Source organism: Cupressus sempervirens, chromosome 10 (genome assembly GCF_028749045.1).
Source record: "Cupressus sempervirens isolate cs-2001-9-10 chromosome 10, ASM2874904v1, whole genome shotgun sequence".
Taxonomy (NCBI): domain Eukaryota; kingdom Viridiplantae; phylum Streptophyta; class Pinopsida; order Cupressales; family Cupressaceae; genus Cupressus; species Cupressus sempervirens.
In genome coordinates, this window is record NC_143127.1 from 16,797,571 (window position 1) to 16,819,641 (window position 22,071).

Here is a 22,071-nt window from a genome sequence, read left to right on the forward strand (position 1 = left end):
AGTCTATGAAAAAGAATTGTGGATGTAGTTAGAGACCACATAGTTCCAATTATATCTAAAAGTGACACAACATACAACATGTTCAAATCACTTGGAAGATATGTATGAAATAAACAATGCAAGTAGAGCTCTCAATTTGAAAAGACAACTCCATCATGTGAAGATGAATAAGGCAGAAATTGTCACAACGTACTTTATGAGAATCACTGAATTAAGAGACCAACTTTCTACAATTGGTCATCAAATTGACACTAAGGAGTTAACATTGATGGCTCTGGGTGGACTTCCATCATCATGGGAATCATTTATTCAAGGAAAAAGAACACGTTCAAAGCTCTTAAAGTTCGATTGGTTAAAAATAGATTGCATTCAAGAAGAATTCAGATTGATCACCAGGAGGATTAACCAAAATACCATCAATGAAGACATTTATGTATTGAGCACCAACTCTCATAAAAAAGGAAAGAGAAATAACTTCGAAAGAAACGACAAAAGCACCTATGGAAAAGGCTCTTTTAAGAAGAGGGACATAATTCAAATACAATGTTTCGGATGTGTTAAGTATGGACATTGTGCTATAAAGTGTCTTGATAGGACAAAACAGCAGGCCTCCTTTGTTGAAGTTGGAAAAACTAGCATGGAAAATGATTCTGAGAGATTTGTCGACTCTCATTAGCTCCTCCCTTAGTTTGTTTTCTTCGTAACTTTACAAACTCTATTGTTGGTTCTCTAGTAATAATGATAGCTTCAGTTAGATAAACATGAAGGATAATTATTAATAGAATGATCTATGATTTCATTCATGCCTGTATATCAATATACATTGAGTATATTGATATGCGTGTATACATAATTAAATATTAAAGCATAATTCATTATATTGATTATTTGAGAATTAAATTAACATTCATGATAATCAATCTAATGAATGATTACCGGATTTAACAAACCTAGATACTCTGGTAAAAAATTCTGATGAAGAAGTAACTATTGGGGGTGATTCTAACTACTCAGTCAAAGGGATTAGGACCTATACCATAAATTTGAAAAGGCATATCTCTCCAACTCCCAGGAGTATTATTTGTGCCAAGAATAAAAAGAGATCTAGTCTTCATTTCTGCACATGAATACAAAGGCTATAGAATAACCTTTATAGTAGTCAAAGTTCTAGCATAGTAAAAGAACTCCACCATCAAGAATGCTCATACTATAGGAAGTAGACATGGATGTCTTTACAAACTATGCACTAATCTTACTCAAGACCTAATTCATGAGACTTCAAACTCCAACGAGATTTGGCACAAAAGATTAGGGCATCTCCATTTTCATACTCATCTTTAATAGAAAAATGGTGATTGATTTTCTCAAACTAAATCAAACTTATCAATGAACATGCAAGGGTTGTGCCCAAGGAAAGAATACAAAGGAACTTTCAAAATAGTGTTAGCAAATCTAAAAATGTACCAAAGGTAATTTATTTTGATTAATGTGGACCCATGTCTATAACCTCTATAGGAGGATTCGTGTACTATATAATTCTTGTAGATGATTTCTCTAGGAAAACTTGGATATATTTTCTTAAATGTAAAGAGTCTAAAGAAATCCTTATAAGGTTTAAGGAATTCAAAGCTCTTGTAGAAAATAGGTTTGGAAAGAAAAAAAAACATTAAGGATAGATAATAGGAGGGAATATACTTCAGAAACTAAAGAGTAATATCTAAATGCTGGGATTAAGAGGGTGTTTACTGTCCTTTATAATCCCCAACGAAATGGGGTAGCAGATAGAAAGAACTAGACCATTGTAGAAGCTGCTAGAGCTGTGTTGTATGATCAAAACATAAAAACTTCATTTTGAGCTGAAGCCTTTAGAACAATTGTGTACATCCAAAATAGCTATCCTTATTCACTCTTAGACAATAAAACCCTTGATAAGGAGTTGATTTCCACAACAAGTCAAATTGTGATATTGCACAGTTAAATCCTGATAGCAATATCACAATAAAACCCTTGACGAAGCATTCACCGACATCAAACCTAATATAAGTCATCAAAGAATCTTTGGGTGTTCTGTCTATGTTGTTGTGCCCAAAGACAAGAGGTCTAAGTTAGAACTTTTAGACAAGAAAGGAATATTTTTAGGTTACAATGAAACATCTAAAGTCTACAAGACATACATACTAGGACAAAAATTAATTAAAACACAACAGAGATGTCATTTTTGAGGTAGACATTGCCTTAAGGATATCCAAGAGCTCTCTTTACATAGAAGATCAAGATCCTCTCAAAGATATGGAAGAGGATCATGTTCCTGAGGCTTAGAGGGAGACTCCCGAAGAGATTGAAGATGAAGGTCAAACTACTTCCTTAGATGAACCCAATAATAATCGAAAGAGACCACTTTGGCTAGGAAGATGATTTGGGAAGCAAAGAAGTATGCAACAACAAAGGGAACCTCTAGGGAAGCAAGAGACCTCACAAATTCTCTATTTATGTTGCCTTGATGAGTGAGCATAAAATCAGAACCATCCTCTATTGAAGAAGCTCTCAAATATCAAGTATGGAAAGATGTTATGTCAGAGGAATATCATTCCATTGTAAAAAATGATGTAGGGGACATTGTGCCAAGATTGAAAGGAAAATTTGTCATATCATCAGAATGACTCTTCAAGATCAAACATGCTACAGATGGTAGTATGAAGAAATACGAAGCCCGGTTTGTTGCTAGAGGTTTCTCTTACGAAGAGGGAATTGATTATGAAGAAACTTTTGCCCTTGTTGCTCAATACACTTTTGTCAGAGCCGTAATTGCTATTGCACATGAAATGGATGTGAAGACTGTAATCTTGAATGACACGATTGAAGAAGTATATTTAGAGTAATCCGAAGGTTTTGTCGTACAAAATGCTGAATTTCATGTTTATAGATTAAAGAAGGCTTAGTATGGACTTAAAGAGGCCCCAAGAGCTTGGAATGAAAGGATTTATCACTACCTTGCGGGGTTAGGGTTTTCCAAGAATGATGCAGATCCAAACTTCTATTTTAAGGTAATTAATGGTGATATGTTAATCCTTATCTTATATGTTGATGACCTGTTAATCATAGGAGAAGATCACCTAATCTCCCATTGTAAAAAGAATTTAACTTCATACTCTGACATGAAGGACTTGGGTATTCTACATTACTTCCTTGGATTGGAAGTTTGACAACAGGCAGAAGGAATCACTGTTAATCAAGGGAAGTACACTAGACATTCTGAAGAGGTTTGGAATGCAGGAGTGTAGATCCATGTCTATACGCTTGAAGACAAATTTGCACAAATTAAAGGAAGCAGCAGTAAACTCAGAATTTGCAGATCCCACTCTCTACAAAGAGATAATTGGATCCATGATGTATTTGGTCAATACAAGACCTGATATCTATTATGCAGTGAATGTACTTAGTCAGTCTATGTGTGAACCAAAGGAGATACATCTTGTTTTTGCGAAACACATTTTGAGATATCTTCGAGCTACAATTTGTAATAACCACCCCTTTTTTTGTTTTTTGAGGAGATTTGCAGACTACTAAGTATTATCAATTAGAGTGCTATTTTCAACATGGCATTTTGACAAACACTTAGCAAACATTCAACAATAAATATGCAAGGTCTAGAACCTCCTTATTTGTTGATAAAATATGCATTTTGCAATAGAAATGTCTACATGCAATTGCCTTATAGGCTGCAGCAAATATTCAAATTGGCATTTAACAATTACAATGCCCAAAAATGAATAGTATAATGGAAGGAACCTGGGAGTAGATGCCATAGTGATTTGTTGATGAAATGGCAGCGGCCCCAAATGTTTATCAGCAGAAGTGTACAAGAAACTCAATGCAACATTGTTCACGTACTGTAGCAGCACTATCCACGACATTGTAGCAAAAACACTATTCACGCGCACTGTAGCAAAACACTATTCACACGCATTGTAGCAAAATCACTATTCACTCGCACTGTAGCAAAATCACTATAAATCCCATTGCATTTCTTGAATGAAAACACTCGGTAATCCTCCTGGTTGTGTCTTTCAACAGCGAAGAGAATGTTAGCAAAGAGGGATTTCGTCCTCCAAGCTCAACAATTAGATTTCCCAGAAACCCGATAGCATAATAGCAATATCATCCAAGCATACCCCAATTCATTCTAGCCAAGAGAATATAAAGTCCTCCAAGAAGTCGACTTCATTTGCATAAGCAATGTGGGATAAATGAGAAACACCTTTTTAAAACAACTTTATAATAAAGTGACTTAATTAATAAATCTTTTATTTAATTATCATAGAGTCGAACTCAGAATACCATGTATGATAGCTCGTTGGAAAGAGCTCAACCAAATTCACCAAGCCGAACACTGCAAATTTCCATATCACTTGACTCCCACCGACTTACTAAAAATAGTAACTCTTGAAAATATTGCCAAATGAGCTCCCTAATCACTTCATTAGCCTACGGAAGCTCCTGTCATAGGCTAATCTATTGACCCTAATGGTCACATTAAGTAGGGGACATCACTGTTCACCCCACTTGAAATTGCTTGTCCTCAAGCAATCTCAGTTCTTAATGATCACTGTTCACCCCACTTGAAATTGCTTGTCCTCAAGCAATCTCAGTTCTTAATGCTGCAATACCTGCTCTTTTTCCCAAGTAGTATCCTCCTCTGGCAGGTTTCTCCACTTAACCAAGTATACCTTAACTACCCCGTTCCTAAGAGTCCTCTCTCTGGTATCCAAAATAGCTTTAAGGACCAACACAAGCTTACCCTCCTCATCCAATGGTGGCAAATCTGCAGAAGGCACAATTTGTTGACCAATGGCTTTGTTAAGTCTTGACACATGAAACACATTATGTACTCGACTGCCCTCCGGAAGCTCAATCTCATAAGCGACCTCGCCCACTTTGCGAATCACTCTGTAGGGTTCATAAAACCTAGGCTTCAACTTCTCGGCTCCGCTCTTCTTGAGCGATGACTGTAGCCTAAAGTAAACCATATCCCCTACCTCAAAATTGCGCTCTACCCTATGCTGATCAGTATACAACTTCTGTTGATTCTGAGCTTGCTGTATGTTCTCTGTTAGCCGACTGGATGGTTCCGGCAGTATTTTGCATTCTGTAGTCGACGGTCCGGCGGTGTTTCTGTAGCCGACGGTCCGGCGGTGTTTCTGTAGCCGACGGTCTGGCGATGTTCCTGTAGCCGACGGTCTGGCGGTGTTTCTGTAGCCGACGGTCCGGCGGTAAATAGTTTGTAACGAATAGAACAATTGTGGCCGACAGACCCCTTCGGGAAGGTTCGGCAGTAGTATTTATATCCCGTCTGGGATCATTGTAAATCATCATTGATCTACTATTGCAAATATAATGCTACTGTTCTGCTGTTACTTTCTGTGTGCGTTCATTTACTTTACCTGTACGGTAAACCTATCCGTTACAAACTATTTACCGCCGGACCGTCGGCTACAGAAACACCGCCGGACTGTCGGCTACAGGAACATCGTCGGACCGTCGGCTACAGAAACACCGCCGGACCGTCGGCTACAAAAACACCGCCGGATCGTCGGCTACAGGAACACCGCCGGACCGTCGACTACAGAATGCAAAATACTGCCGGAACCATCCAGTCGGCTAACATTCTCCTTGAACACTTTCATGATATCTTCACTATTCTGCAATAAGTCTTTCGCTTTGGGCACTTTGCTGTCCCCCAAAACTAAATCGATGAAGCTAGGTGCTTCATAACAATACAGTGTCATCAAAGGAGTTATCTTGATGGACATATGATAAGTGGTATTATAATAGTACTCTCCCATAAGCAACCATCTGACCCAAGCTCTCTGTTGTGCACTCGCATAGCTTCTCAAATATCCCTCCACCCATTTATTGACAATCTTCGTCTGCCCATCTGTTTGCGGATGGTAACTAGTGTTGGGTGTAAGATCTGTACCACACAACCTAAACAATTCTTGCCAAAAAACACTCATAAATTTACTATCTCGGTCATTGACTAAAAAGCTAGGCAGTCCATGTAACCTGAATATCTCTCTAAAGAAAAGATTTGCCACCTATGTTGCTGTGTAAGTGGATGGAATAGCAAAGAAGTGAGCAAATTTTGTCAAGCGGTCTACCACCACATAGATGCAATCTCTCCCTTGCATTCGTGGTAACCCGGTGATGAAATCTATTGAAATACTTTTCCATTTCCTCTCGGGAATGGGCAAGGGCTGAAGCAATCCTGCGAGAAAAGTGTGCTCTCCCTTATTCCGCTGACACACCACTCACTCTCTCACATATCTGTGCACGTCATCCTTGAGTCCCCTCTAGGTGAATCTCTCACAAATTTGCCTATAAGTTTTGAAGATCCCAGGATGTCTAGCTCTAGGCACATTATGAAATGCCATCAAGATCTTCTCTCTAAACTATTATGTAGGAATCAAATAAATTTTGTCCAGAAATTTGATTAACCCATCGAACACCGCATGCATGTTATCTTGAAGGGTTCCCACAACTATCCCAGAAGCCCAATCATCTCCTACATACTCCACTGAAATACGATCTCTCGAATCTCCTGAAATTTTTGCTAGAGCACACAAGTGAGGTCTCTGAAATAAAGCATCAGCCACCATATTTTTCTTACCTTTGACAAACTCTATGTCAAAGTCATAGGCTTGTGATTTGGTGCCCATGAAGTATTTAATACTATTGTGATCAGTCTTGTTCACAAAACGTCCACCTACCAAATAAGATCGGAATTTGGATAACGCATGCATTATGGACAACATTTCCCTGTCATAGATAGAATAGCTTCTCTCAACTCCTCAAAGCTTCCTACTCTCGAATGCAATGGGGTGTTTCTTTTGCATCAATACTGCCCCTATCCCATCCCCTGAAGCATCACACTGAAGCTCAAATGATTTTGTAAAATCCGGTAGAGCTAGAACCAAACAAGATGACATTACTTGTTTGAAGTGGTCAAAACATCTTTGTGCTGCCTCTATCCATGTGAAGGCTCCTTTCTTGGTGAGATTTGTCAAAGGTGCGGCAATCTGTGAGAATCCCCTAACAAACCTCCTGTAAAAACTACATAAACCAAAGAACCCCTTAAGCTGTGTGAGGTTTGTGGGAGTAGGCCAATCCACAACAGCTCTAATCTTTTCGGGATCAACCTAAACACCATCTGCACTAATGATATGCCCAAGGTAAAGGAGCTCGGTCATGCCAAATTCGCATTTTGATTCCTTGGCATACAATGACTCTCTATCCAGAATAGATAACACCTCCTCCAAATGTTGCAAGTGCTCCTCCCAGGTCTTACTGAAGACCAAGATGTCATAAAAAAAAATCAAGATGAATTTCCTCAACTGCCCTTTGAACACTTGGTTCATACAACTTTGAAATGTGGTCAGTGCATTGGTTACCCAAATGGCATAACTATAAACTCGAAGTGGCCATAGTGACATCGGAATGCTGTCTTCTCGATGTCCTCTGCTCTCATCCTGCTCTGGTGGTATCTGGATCGTAAATTGATTTTGGTGAAGAAGCGTGCACCATGCAACTCATCAACCAGCTCATTAATCCTAGGAATAGGATACCTGTTTTTAATTGTTTTCTTATTCAGTGCTTTGTAATCGATGCACATGCGCATCGTCCCATCCTTCACTAGAACTACTGCTGAAGCAAAAGAGCTTTTGCTAGGCCTAATATGCCACATCTCCAATAGCTCCTTAATTGCCTTCTCTATGTCATCCTTGTGTTTCTTAGGATGACGATAGGGAGTATAATCATAACTGGTTTGGCTCCCTCCTCGAGCTCAATAACATGCTCTATCCTTTTGTCAGGAGGCACCCCATGCAGAATCTCGCCAAAAACTCTAGTGCGCCTATTAAGTATCTTCTGGATATCTAGTGGGTGACTCTTCACTTGTGGCTCCTGTGAGGTTAGCATAGTGAAACATTCTACCGCCCACTCTACATCATCATGTCGAAATAATCTCTGCATTCTCCTCAAGGAGATTACTCTGCAACTCCCATCTGAAAGTCCTCTAAGTACAACAGTTCTATCCTCATGTAGGAACCTCATCTCCAATTTTGCTAGGTTGAGTGTGAACTCAACCAGCAAGGCCATCCATGTCATGTCGAGGATGACATCATAATCTCCCATGTCTACTACATAGAACGCATCCTCCAACTCATAACCATCTCCAAACCTTATATGAAGGTTAAATATCTTTTGAGTGCATAATAATTTGTCATCGTTCGCCATCGTGACTCTAAACCCAACATGCTCCTCGGTCTGTAAACCTCTCTTGGCTACCTATTGTGCATCCATGAAATTATGTGTAGCCCTAGTGTTAATGAGTGAGTACACTTTTTGCCCCTGGATAGTACCCTTGACCCTAAATATGATCGCCTTTTTAGCCCTCGTCAATCGTGCCAACGACCTATCATTCTTAGGATCGTTGCTCCCCTCTGGACTGCTACTCTCATCCGAATCAGAGTGCTGATTCTCCCCCTCTAATTGTGTCTCCTCTGCTGAAAAATGCTCCATTTGATTTGCATAAGCAATGTGGGATAAATGAGAAACACCTTTTTGAAACAACTTTATAATAAAGTGACTTAATTAATAAGTCTTTTATTTAATTATCAATTTATAATAAAGTAAATTAACTTTGGCATTAAAATCATTTAAGAGTTGAACTCAGAATACCATGTATGATAGCTCGTTGGAAAGAGCTCAACCAAATCCACCAAGCCGAACATTGCAAATTTCCATATCACTTGACTCCCATTGACTTACTAAAAATAGTAACTCTTAAAAATATTGCCAAATGAGCTCCTTAATCACTTCAGTAGCCTATGGAAGCTCCTATCATAGGCTAATCTATTGACCCTGATGGTCACATTAAGTAGGGGACATTACACAAATGGATTTGGTCTTAGATACAAACATGTAGACCTAGATCTACATGGATACACTGACTTAGATTGTGCTGGAAGTGTGGTTGATAGAAAGAGCACATCAGGATGTTGTTTCAGTTTAGGATCTACAATGATCTCATGGACCAGTAGGAAACAATCCTCAGTTGCACAAAGCTGTCTACAAAAGTTGAGTACTTTGCAACCTCCATGGGAGCAAGAGAAGTAGTGTAGCTTAGGCAATTGCTTGTTGGACTTTTTGGTGAGCCCTTGAATGCTATTATTATCCTTTGTTACAATCAAAGTTACATTAAGCCTTAAATGAAACCAGTGTTCTATGATAGATCAAAACACATCAAGCTTTTAACAAATCCGATGTCCCATGATAGATCAAAATACATCAAGATTCCTTATCACTATGTTAGAGAAATGGTAGAAATGAATGTGATTCAACTGGAGTATATTAGTACATTCTAACGAAACCTATCTCTAGGGTAAAAGTTGAACTCTTTTGGGATAATCTTGGAATGGTTGAAAATGTAAGTCAAACTTGAGATTGAGTCTCAGCTATTCTTTATTTGTGCTAATATATAAAGATGTTTAATGTGTAAACTCTTTTGTTGTCATGTGTGTGACTCCATGACTTTATGGGCCCTTGTGGACATTATTGAAAGGTGATGATTTTCAATAATAAACACTTGAATTTGATTGACATTGTAAGGTGATGACTTTATAATGATCTATTTCACTATCATGCTGGATATCATGTGACTTGATATCCATGGACATTGTCATGATAATTAATCTCTTAGACATTATGATAGATATCATGAGACTTGATATCATTCGGTAGATCATAATGATCTTTAAGAGATGATCACGGTGGATAATATATCCATGGATATGCCATGATCAAATATTCATATGGTAGGCATCATGGGACTTGATGCTATTGCACATACCGTAATATGGATATTTTGAGTTATGGAGAATATCATTTGACTTGATATTCTTGCGTATATCGTATCTCTTGATATCACAATGAGGTGATATCTCTCTAATAAATGGATCTATTGTGTTAGATACTTGGATAAATTTTATCTTCCCTAGCTAAGGGGGAGTGTTAATGATGATAGCTTCAGTCAGATTACATGAATGATAATTATCAACAGAATGATCTATGATTCTATGCATGCATGTATATCAATGTACAGTGAGTATATTGATATGCATACATAATTAAATATTAAACCATAAATCATTATATTGATTATTTGAGAATTAAATTACCATTCATGATAACCAACCTGATGAATGATTATCATTACTGTTATTTCCAAGTATAAATCTGTATTTATCAATCTGCATTAAGTCGATATTGAATATCATTATCATTGACATTTAAATGAGTATCAAGTTAATCAATATTGAACATGATTACTGTCGTAGATACCATGTATTGATAAAGATAAATTGCATTGATTATATATCAGATTCATATGATTATATTTGCTATATTACCGATAACAATCGGCTGAGATTAGTTTGAGTAAATCACTGATTATGAAACAGTGCATATACATGTCAGTGGAGAGACATGTCTCCACATATATATGTTAGTGGAGAGACATGTCTCCACAATGTCGAGGCATGTCTATCCATTGACATGTCTCATCAAGCATATATATATATATCAAATCAGGTCGATGAATGACAAGTACACAAATCATTAGTGCAAGTCATTTGAAGTTCGAAGTCTTCTTCTTCTACTCAGAAATTGTGATTTAAAGTCAGAAATAATTGAAGTATTATCAATATCAGAATTATCTACATTTCGTGTGAAATATGATTGCCTCATTAATCTGGCAGCAACTGCAAAGAATTATAAGTTAGTAAGAGCATTATTCTAAAGATGCTAAAATTAAAAATATCAATGTTCCTAATCAAAATAAATGTAATCTATTTTTGCACTCTTTTTTGCCCTGTTCTTGTGGGTTCCGCAGGGCAATGAAATGTTGTGCTAGCAGTCGTGGTAGGCGGCACAAAAACAAGAACCTCCTCCCAAGGAATTACACACTGTGCTTGCAAGAACCTCCTCCTGTGCTGCTTTCCTCCAGACATGATTTTGATTGATGTTTGCAAAATATTTTCAAAATGTATAGTCAATGCTTGTTCTTCTTCAAACAACTCTTTAGACATGTCTTCAGTTTCTTGATTGCTACTGGTACTCTCATTGTTCAGTGGTTGACCCATTATTTTAGTTCCACCATATAACTCACCTCCATCATGCGCAGATCCTTAGAGGCAATGATGCCAGATGTTTGCCCCACAGGCTATAGTTTAATGCATACGAGAATACAAGAAATGTAACATAACACAGTAATATCAGAGAACTCACAAATGTTTTTTCATTAATATCACCAATGTTTATAATGTATCTCAACAATGACACCAAAGTACTATGACAACAATTACCACCATGCCAACAATAATAATGATCCCTCTCAGATGCAATTACATGACATATATAAGTGTTGAGGGGGTGCAAGTGCTAACTATTGCAATCATTACCCGACAACAATTTGCAATCTTCACTCAATTTGATGAAATATTGTGCATTGTTTTACACAATTTGCATCATTCACTTCAAATCTCCAAGCAGATCTTGCTTGCAAACGGCTGTATCTCCATTGCTGTAGCAAAGAAACTGATACCATTTGAGAATTGCCAAGAATAGTAGGCAAGTGGAAACAACAAATGAAACGGAAATGCAAAGCAAATGAAAAAGATTGATGTATTGAGTGAGGTATTGGATGGATACATCAGTAAAAGTATATAATGGACAAATATTTTACCTACCATCCTACATAACTTGCCAACTAGGCAAGATGCCACATAAGCAGCCACTATGCACCTAAGTGTGATTAATACACAAACACTTATAGCTCAATACACGAATCATCATTCATGCAAGAGAAAGAAGCCCATCCCTTAAACAGACACAACAATTCAACGTTATGTAAATTAATTGAACCAATTCAATCAACCCCAAGGCTTGTCTTTGTTGTGGCATGGCATTATTTCAGGCCTTTTTTGCTAAGTTACCAGATCCCTCTGTTTAGGCCTGGATCTTGATTCCAATGCAATCCTGGGTTCCTATTCTTCTTGGATTCCGCTGGAATTCCAGCCAGTTTTCAGGTGGGAATCCGGATTCTTTAAGAATTCTGATTGTAGAATCCACAGAGAATTGGGATCCCTGTTCAGAATCTTGCAAGAATGTGGAGGAATCTGTGAGAATCCAAGATTACAGCAATAAACATCTTCACAAATGTCAACTTAAATTTTGCTCGCTTTTATTTCCATCCACTCAATTATGGAGCAAGTGAGCTCGATAATGTCAACTATAAATGACATAGAAAAGAGTTGTTGTTCCTAATCTGATCACGACAGAGAAACACAGCTTCATATGGCTGATTTGAATATAAACAAATGACATCATTGTAGAACCTGGGAACGTTACAACTGAGAATGAGGATAATTGCTTGTGAGATACGGAGCTCAAATTAATGATAGACGGCATATTGTAGGTCCAAGATATTCAGCAGCTTTCTAGTTTTTTTCCTTGCTTGCAATATTATATTAATCTAACATAGTCATTTGGAAAATAAATAGGGGAGCTCCACTATCAAATGAATTAACTCTGGAAAACATAGTGAAGAGAAGGACAAAAACATTTGTAGATCCCGTAAGTCATCGACCTAAAAATTGTTTCGGACAATGGAAGTGGTTAGGACAAAGATTCCAATGCTTAATTTTATTCATGTCCAGGGTGGATGTTCATGATTTGCATTAGCCTTGGTGCAATGGATGTTAATGGAGCTCCATATGTGCCTGCAATGTTTGTTTTTTGGGACTCACTTGTAGATATGGTAACCAACAATTTCATTCGAGACTGTAAAGTGTGTGCAAACTTCACACCATATGTCATTTCAGCTTTTACCAAACCGATCGGCCACTTTTCAAATGGCCTTATTACTTTTGGTCGTATCAGTATGTATTCCTAAATATTTCTGAGACATGTTCTTGAGCAAACAATCAGCTTGTGCACAATGGACTTTATTATTAAAACAATTGTTTAGTGTTTTGCTTCATATTTGAGTTTATTAGGAAGATACAAATTTTACAGAGATAATGATTTGGATAATTGTAGAGATGGTTGTTGATCATTATCATTATATGTTTGAATTTTTGAACCAGTGATGAATGATCATTGACATGTTACATGAATGAATATATGAATATACATGCATACATACATACATACATATATTTTTGAAAATGTCTATATATATAGCCACAGTACTGAGATCTACCCAAAAGGAATTTTTGCCAAATCCTGGAATCCAAATCCAAACTTGAACCAGGATTGGCTACTTAGCTTTATTGCACTTTTAGGTAACCTACTTGCAAATTGCAAAAAATTGTCTATGAATCCATTGTTGAGCAATATTCAACTAGTATTTATTTTCATTGATAACTAGAGGGTGTATACGACCACTGCTTGACACTCTGAATATAATTCACTCTTTTTGGATTCTTTGCTATTTCTTCATAGACACAAGTGACATTTCTAGTATCAATTTTAAAAGGCCATTCAACTGGTACTACACTAGGCATTGGATCAAACCTGTGGTTTTATAATTCAAAAGGCAGTCACTTCAAGTTTCCTGTATGTCCACAAAAATACATTTTTATGTCGATTAAATCTCTCTGCTGTAAAGAGCATTACAGCCAACATACACACTTAACACAATTATCATATATGACAATTAACTAAGTATAGGAAGGGGCAACCTCATTTGTGAATTTGAAACACACTTAACATATTAGAGCATCTTGAACACAGCCACGAGTTGACTGAAATTAACATACACAATGCATGAGGTGCATCATGTATGCTCTTCATTAGCACTAATACGAAAGACAATACAATTATCAATGTAGCGTGAAATATGCAAATCGATGTTAAGAAGTAAAGTCCACACCTCACAATTGAGGGTGGGAGTGGGTGAGGGGGGGCCTGAATCAGTTGTACACAAATATAATCAATTCCAAACTTATAAAATGGATCACCTACAATTAAAACAACAATGCTCAATAATAAGAAACCATACACTGTAACACACTGATTTTTGTTCTTGAGGAAAACCCTTGATCTGAGGGGAAAACTGCATCGGGGATGGCACCCACTAAATGGTGTACTAATAAATAAGTTCCTTGTGAAAGGACGCGACTCTGTTAGGAGTCAAATACAGTCCAATTAGTACAAGAATCCTTGTTAAAGGACAAATCCCTCTTAGTAGACCTTGTTAGAAGATTCTTACTTTGTTAGGAGTTGATGAGAAGAAAAGGCACATTGCCTGAGCTCACTGCTGAAAGGATGAAAGACTAAACCACCTTTACAAAAGGATAACAAATCCAACAATGTGAGCTGACTGATGAACAACTTACATGTCAAAACAGTTCCTTTGAACTTTGAAGTCCACTATGAATGATAGATTCCACTCATACCACTTTTCAAAGCATTTGACAACTTCTCAGCTCTGCTCTGACAATCTAGCATCAAGGCTCACATCTATACTTATCATTCCATACCTTACATTGAGGAAAATAATTTTCCTTTATACCAATTACAAATAATTAATTAGGTCGGCCTATTAGGGCTTCCCCAATGTACAGTTAATTACATATGACCATGCTGAGGCATACATGCCTTCTCAAGCAACTATACAGTCATCACATGAAGTGTTCCACACGCTACAATAAGAAATTAACACTTGGCAATAACATTTCACACGCTACAATAAGAAATTAACACTTGTAAGTATGCATCGCATATTACACACCAACAACATTTCCAAAATAAGCCAAATGACTCACAAATCCAAACATACGCATACGAACAAGTCTTATAACAGCTTCCATGCTCGCCAGCATTAATTCCTGCTCGCCATCAAGCTACAACAAAAATACTGCCTCTGGCATATTTTCTCGCTCATTGGTCTGCTACATGTCTTCACTAAACAAGCTATAACTCATCCAGACTATCAAATAAAGTACACTGAACATAGACATGATGATGTCTACATTCCTATATGAATGTAAGCTTGCATATCCAAATCTGTCAATGACTACTTGCACTAAACTTATCAATGACCTGCGATATACAAAATCTAAGTTTGTCTTCTTCAAAAGAACATTTGTTGACATCAATTATAAAACTCGTCATTAATACAACATCTCTGCAACCACTCCAAGTGCTAAGAATCTCTCCTATTTCCAACAATCTCCCCCTTTGGTATTGATGCACCATATGGCAAAAAACCATCAATCCAAAAGTATCTAAGTACCACATTCTTAATATCCTTAATATATACAGTCTTGCAGCTTCTCATCTGCATACCTTCCCTGATTGAAGTTTTTGACGTGATTCTCTCCCCATTTACATCAATGGCAAAGAGTACCAAAATAATGTCAAACAACAACCTCATCAACATTCTCTTCCCCTAAGGAAGATCTCTCTCTAGTAAACAATTTCTTTCCTTTAAGAAAGACATGCAACTCTGATCAAAATGCTTGCAATGTACATAATCTAAGTCTGTCTTCTTCCAAAGAACATATGTTGACATCAATGACAAGACCTGTCATTAATACAACATCTCTGCAACCACTCCATGTGCCAACATTCTCTCCTGTTTCCAACAATCAATAGGGGTGTTATGCCACTTGAGAAACTAGAAAACTGGAATGTGATTTTTTTTCAAATCTACAGGTTTGGTGAAGATAGAAAGGCAAGTCTAATGGTGCAGTTAGAAGGCTGTGAAACATACTTTAGCTTTGAATGTAGAGATATTTACAAGATATTCTGCCTATAAGTTCTCTCATCAATTTTGCACAATTTATATATGGTGGCAGAATACAGAGGTTAAGTTTCCCTACTAAAGTCTTAAGGACTGATAAGATTGACTACAAAATGATGCTCACGCTAATTGTCCTGCAAATAGATTACTTATGTATGCCTTTGTTCCGTGTTGTGTATGTGGCGTGATTCAGTGTATACCCGGTGTGTGATTTTCTGAGTCGATGGGAATCAAAGAAGCTGACCAGCATTTTGAGTAAAGTATGTAAAGAATCAGTGCGTGATTTCAGAGGTAGCATTAATCATGTTTTCTTTGACTGGGTAAAATTATTTAGTGTCAAGTTTAATTTTAGAGAAAGGGAAAGTGTTAGCACTGAACATGTCATTCGGAGGTGAAGGATTTCTTTTTTGGCGTATAGCAACGTTTTGATTCTAGCAGGTCAAGGAGTTGGTGATGCATGTTGGAAGTGGAGTATGTTTATGTTTTGAAGAATAGGATGCTGCTGCTGCATATGCCTTCCATGGTGTTTGAAGTGTTATGCATCTTTTAAAATTTGCAATTGAGTTTGTGCTCACTTATGTCATCTGGTTTGGTGCCCATTTTGTGAACAAAAGGTATTGTGTGCTGTCGTTTTCCATGTCAAATTTGGTGTTCTCCTTGCTGATGTTTGCTCTCCCAATTCTACGTCTGTGTTTATGTGATTAAAAGTTCAAAATATTGATTCCCCCCGCCCCTCGTACTTAGTATTTTCTGCGTGCTCTTCAACTAATACATATTTGCATATCAAAATATTGGTGGACACAAAAATGGTATACATTATAGAAGAGTAGAATGTTATTAAGAGATTAAGTGCTTTATGGGAATTCAGAATTGTTTGTTACATTTTTTCTAAGGTATAATATCCAACTGAAGTTATTTTGGATAGAAGTTTATTTTTTAAACCTAATGAATGGACTCTGAAGATCTTAAGAACTAACTTGCACTAGGTTCTAGCCACCTAAATTGAAACGACTAGTGATGATGTGAAAGATCATAAGTCCAAATGCTTAAGAAAAATTGAAAATTCTTGCCCTTTATTAATGTTTGATTTTATTTTTTGGTGGCTTTAGGTTTCAGCCTGGTGATGATGGGTCTTCTTCCAAATGATACAATAGAAGTGATAGCTCAAAGCATTGGTATAAACAATTTGTCTTCAGATGTTGCCCAAGCTCTTGCTCCAGATGTTGAATATAGACTGCGTGAAATTATGCAGGTTATACCTGTGTTAGCTCTTTTGTCTAGCCACGATGTTTATTTTTCAAACTGTACATGCTTGTAGACGAGTTGTTTACATATATAAATGTAATAAACTTTAATTGTAATATAGAAGATACATGCTTAATGCTTTAACTAATTGAAATTCTTTAGGAATTATATAAAATGATTCAAAATCTTATGTTCAGGCACCGTTTTTCCTGTTCAAGATTTATAAGATAACCAGAAATTGTGTTATAGTTTTAGTGACATCTTCACTCATTCTATAATCAAGGTAGCATGGATTGTCAGCGTCCAATCCAATCAGTATTGCAGAAGAAGTTTATACAAAAACCACTACTGTTTTGGAGAACAGCATTGTTTCTTATAATCAATGTTATTTGGAGGTTGGACAATGTAATGCTTTGGCTACTGTGTCGAAATGTCTTTTTAAGAGTTGAAAACTGTTCTAGATTATTGTGTGCAGCATGTTAGATAACTATTTAAGATTATTAGAAAATGCATGAAGATATTTTCCTAAGTAAAATTGTCAATAAATCCTATAGATGTTTGTTTTTATTAAAAATATTGGGATATGTAATGTCTCTTTTTGGGATAGTCCTGATTTTGCCCTAAAACAATAATTTCATCTCAAGATCATAATTACATCACATCTATAAATATAACTTCACAAAAAATGATTAAATCTCATAATGATAATTATTTATGATTCTATGACTAATTATGCAAATAGGATTTTGTTTGATTTTCTGCAATAATTTCCCTTCCAGCTGTCTAGCCAAAGATCAGCAATACCTAGATCAATGAGTCATAGCACAACACTTGATCAAATTGTGAATTCCCCGTGTTTACCTTGCATATCAGCTGATTTAAAAGATCTTATCGGTAGTTTGTCAATAATACAAAAAGATCCAGTCCCTCTAAACCCTAGCTCTCCTCGTGAACTTGGACCCATCCCTAGCTTGCCAAAGGCTAGGAAAATGCAAGTACTATCCTTCCAAATCTTGGCCCTCTTTCCCAGCGAAGCTTCCAGAGCTTAAGCTTCCATATTAATATATATTAAAAATAGAAAAGTAAGCTTGCATTTATTACTGGACTAGATAAAGGTGAAGATCAACGTTGCTTCAATCGTTGGATTCTCATTACTTCACCTCTACCTAAATTCTAGCTGGAGTTTCTCTGTAAGTGAATATTATGTCTTATATTTTTTTAATGTAATCTAGTTTGCAAGTACTAGAATTCAAAATTGATATCTTGATGTATTTGCTGGATTTTTGATCATTGCTTGATCTTTCTTTTTTGATATTTCTTGAAGGATTGATGAGTGGCTAATTAAATGTTACTTGAATGAACTGGTGCATGTATGCAATGTTTAAATGATTGATATTTGAATAGTTAAGGTTTGCATATTTGTTTGATTGATTGATTGTTGTTCCATGATTGATATTTGAATCTTTGAGTTTTGTATAATTATTGTTGAATGATTGGTGTTAGTATGATTAATTAACCAATTGATTTGATGATTTTATAAATTGATTCTTGAATGGATTTCTGATTTTTTATATAGCTGAAAGCATTTATATTCGATGATGAATTTTTGAATTGATGATTCTCCCTTTATTCATTTATGCTTTCCTTGGAGGATTGGTTTTCACTTTATATCCATTTCTTGAAGTAGTCACCACCTCCCACGAGGAATATGTCAACATCTTTCACAAGAACTGAGTCACCACCCTTCATTGCTGCCTTTATGAATAATATTCTATTTCCAAATCAATTTCCTCCATTCTCCATTGATGATTTATGGACGTTCCTATCAAATGAAATGATCTCCATTTTATATCTCATTTTTGAGGGAGTTATAGTTTCTTCATTTTCATGTCTTTTGACCATTTATTAATCTTAATTAAATTTAAATTATATATATATTCCCTTTCATAATGTAATGCTCCCACTTTAGCAGTTGTCCAGTTGTGTGACTGTTAGCCTATTTTTGTGTGGTCCCAGAGGCTAATGAAGAGGTCAGTGGGATCCTGAGATGTTTTGGTGTAGTCATTTCTAGTTCGGGTCAGAATGGAGTTGATTTACATGGTGCTGGGAAAACTTACTATTTTTAGTAAGTCAACAGGGCATGGGCAATGTTAGAATTAGTGATTAGGTTTGGTGCTCTTTGATGAGAGCTTTCCGATGAGCTATCACTCATATTATTTCGAGCCCTATTACTATTTTATTTTAATGCCTGAAGTTTATTAAAGTAACATTTAAATTAAATGTGAAAATAATAAAGTGTTACTTTAATATTATTCATGTTGGGTTGTGTGTTGGAAAAGGGAAGCCCAAGGGAGACATAAGGTGTTATTTTATTTTAGAACACTTTATCCCACATTGCTTGTGAAAAGTGGGTTGACCCTATGAAGTAGAAATAAAAAGGCAAGCTTGTAGCCCTTGTAGCCCTTGTTCGGCAGGTTGAATATGACAAGAAAATTGATGTGTGAGTTGTAGATCCATTCTTGGCATTAGAGGACATCTATCCTCTCTTGTGACATTTTGGACGTCATTCCCTTTGGGTTTGGCCTTTGGAATTCATTGCTATCAGCTTCATTAATAGGCAGATAGGGTGCATTTCCAGCTACAGGTCGATTGGGTGTTGCTCATATCATTCTCACTTCTTGTCCGATACTTATGCTATTGTAAATGGATGATATTATGAGGTCTTGAACTGATTGAAGGCAGATTTTACTGTAGCAGCAAGATGGGAAGTCATTACTGGAATATCATGTTAGAATGTTGGAGTAATGAATGAGTTGAAAAGTTTGCTATGTATTTGATTTTATTAGTTTGAAAAATTAATATTATTTCAAGAGTAGTTCAATCTTCAGTTTGCATATTATTATAAATTGCTTCTTGTTCATGTTATGTGGTTTCAAATATATGCAAAGACATAAAAACAAACAAACATTTTATTTCCGGAGCCATAAATGGGTTTAAACATTTAACGGAGAAATTAAGAGTTGGATGCAAATTATTTGACTAAATTCCTATTAGTAGTTGATTCAATTTTTTGGGCATTTCTAGGGTGCCCATTACAGTGGTATTAGAGCTTTAAGTCCTACCATCCTATGGAAGCCTTACAGGGATTTTGGAATAGTCGGATAAAAGGAAAAGTGTTTAACGAAATGTCAAAACTCTAAAGTCAGAAATAAATCATGTTTATAATGCATGTTTGAGCATGTGACAGAGGCCATTAACTTTCGCCATACCAGAGCAAGACAACAAAGATTTAGACTCACAGAGTGAGCAATCTAGTTCATCCGTGCAGGTGGACATAGAATCTAGTCATACAGACACAAAGGAGATATTCTTTGAACAAGACAACAGTATGGGTGACCAAGATGATAGGAATACAAGAGACTAGGCGGAGGCAGGAATGCCGGTCCAAATTAGGAGGTAATGTTTAGACGGTTATTGGGTATGTCAGAGGAGGGGCAGCGTATGCAGTAGGAACATAATAGGTGAATGGACATGATGTTGTAGCTTATGGTGAGACAGATGGGCGTCAATATTAATCCAGATGATGCCAACAATGGAAACAATAACAACGGGGGGAACGATAACAATAGGTGCAATGATGATAATGGAGGCTGAGGCAACAACAATGGTCCTAAGAATAACATTAATGGTAATAATGGACATGACAACAATGGGAATAAGGCTAATAACTTTAGACACATTGCATGCCTAGCTTGAACAGCGAGCTCGAGACCTTTTCTACCCACCTTCCCACCCAAAGTTCTGGTTCAACTAGTAAACGAATCGCAGACTATCGAGTTACATGATCAGTTCAGGAGAGATTGGGACGCTAGTGGTCTAGAGTTTCAGGCAGACATTTCCTTTAGAGATTATATCGACTTGAGGATGAGACACATGCCTAAAGCAGGAGGGAAGAATCAAAACTTTGAGATGAGAAAGAAAGTTGGAAAACTTTCTTTACCTTATTATGATGCTTCAGGGAAGATGACTGCACGAGCTTGGGTGTAGAAGATAGATACATACTTGCAACTGAATCCTATGCCTGAGGAGGAGGCTATAAAGTATGCAACTATTTATTTGGATGGCCCAACGCATGAGTGGTGACACCATGGCATGGTAACCTTGGGGCATAATCAGATCATATAGGGATCCTGAGTTACAATTTAAGGAGTTGGCATAACTCAAGCAGTGGAGATCAATTGAGACGTATATCAATGAATTTCAGAGGTTAGTTGTGTTGGTCACAGATATTTCAGAGAGGAGGTTAGTAGTGGTGTTTATGGACAGAATCAAAGATCCCTTGAGGGGTTGGGTCAAGGGGCATGACTCAGCTAACATTACAGGAGGCTACTAAGAAGGCTCGTGACTTAGCACCTTCTTCTTTTAGGAGCAGATTTCAGCCTAGGGATTTACATATTAAGAAGGATAAGGAGAAGGACAAAAAACATTTTCACCGGGATGCTCAGCCAAAAAGGGATAATAAGTTGGATAATGACATCCTGAATGAGTTGAGGAGGAAGAAGCTATGGTTTCATTGTAGAGAGCCTTGGGACTTATCTCATAAGTTTCCTCCCAAGGCTAAGGCAAATCAAATGGAGTATTTCTTAGCAGAGGATGCACAGTTAGAGAGGGAGGATCAACACTCTGATTCAGACGAGGGTGTCACTACAGAGGAGAGCAACATTCCTGAGGATGAGAAGTCATTGGCACGATTAATGGGGGCTCAGAAGGCAATCACATTTAAGGTTAGGGGTACTATCTAGAGGCAAAAAGTGATCTCACTCATTGATACTGGGGCTACACATAATTTCATAGATGCACAATTGGTAGCCAAGAGAGGTTTACAGATTGAGGAGCATGTTGGGTTTAGAGTCATGGTGGCGAATGGTGAAAATTATTATGCACTCGGAAGATAGCTAACC

The 22,071-nt window shown here is 36.9% G+C and overlaps 1 protein-coding gene across 5 annotated transcripts in view; it reads left to right on the forward strand.

Moving 5' to 3' along the window:
• LOC149532344 (transcription initiation factor TFIID subunit 6-like) overlaps positions 1-22,071 on the forward strand; it is a 107,236-nt gene that overhangs the window by 26,092 nt on the left and 59,073 nt on the right. For all 5 annotated transcript variants that reach the window (XM_089806520.1, XM_089806519.1, XM_089806517.1 and 2 more), the window contains one exon: positions 16,975-17,117. In XM_089806520.1, the coding sequence (XP_089662646.1) occupies positions 16,989-17,117 (129 nt within the window). In that variant the 5' untranslated portion in view covers positions 16,975-16,988. The remainder of the gene's footprint in view (positions 1-16,974; positions 17,118-22,071) is intronic.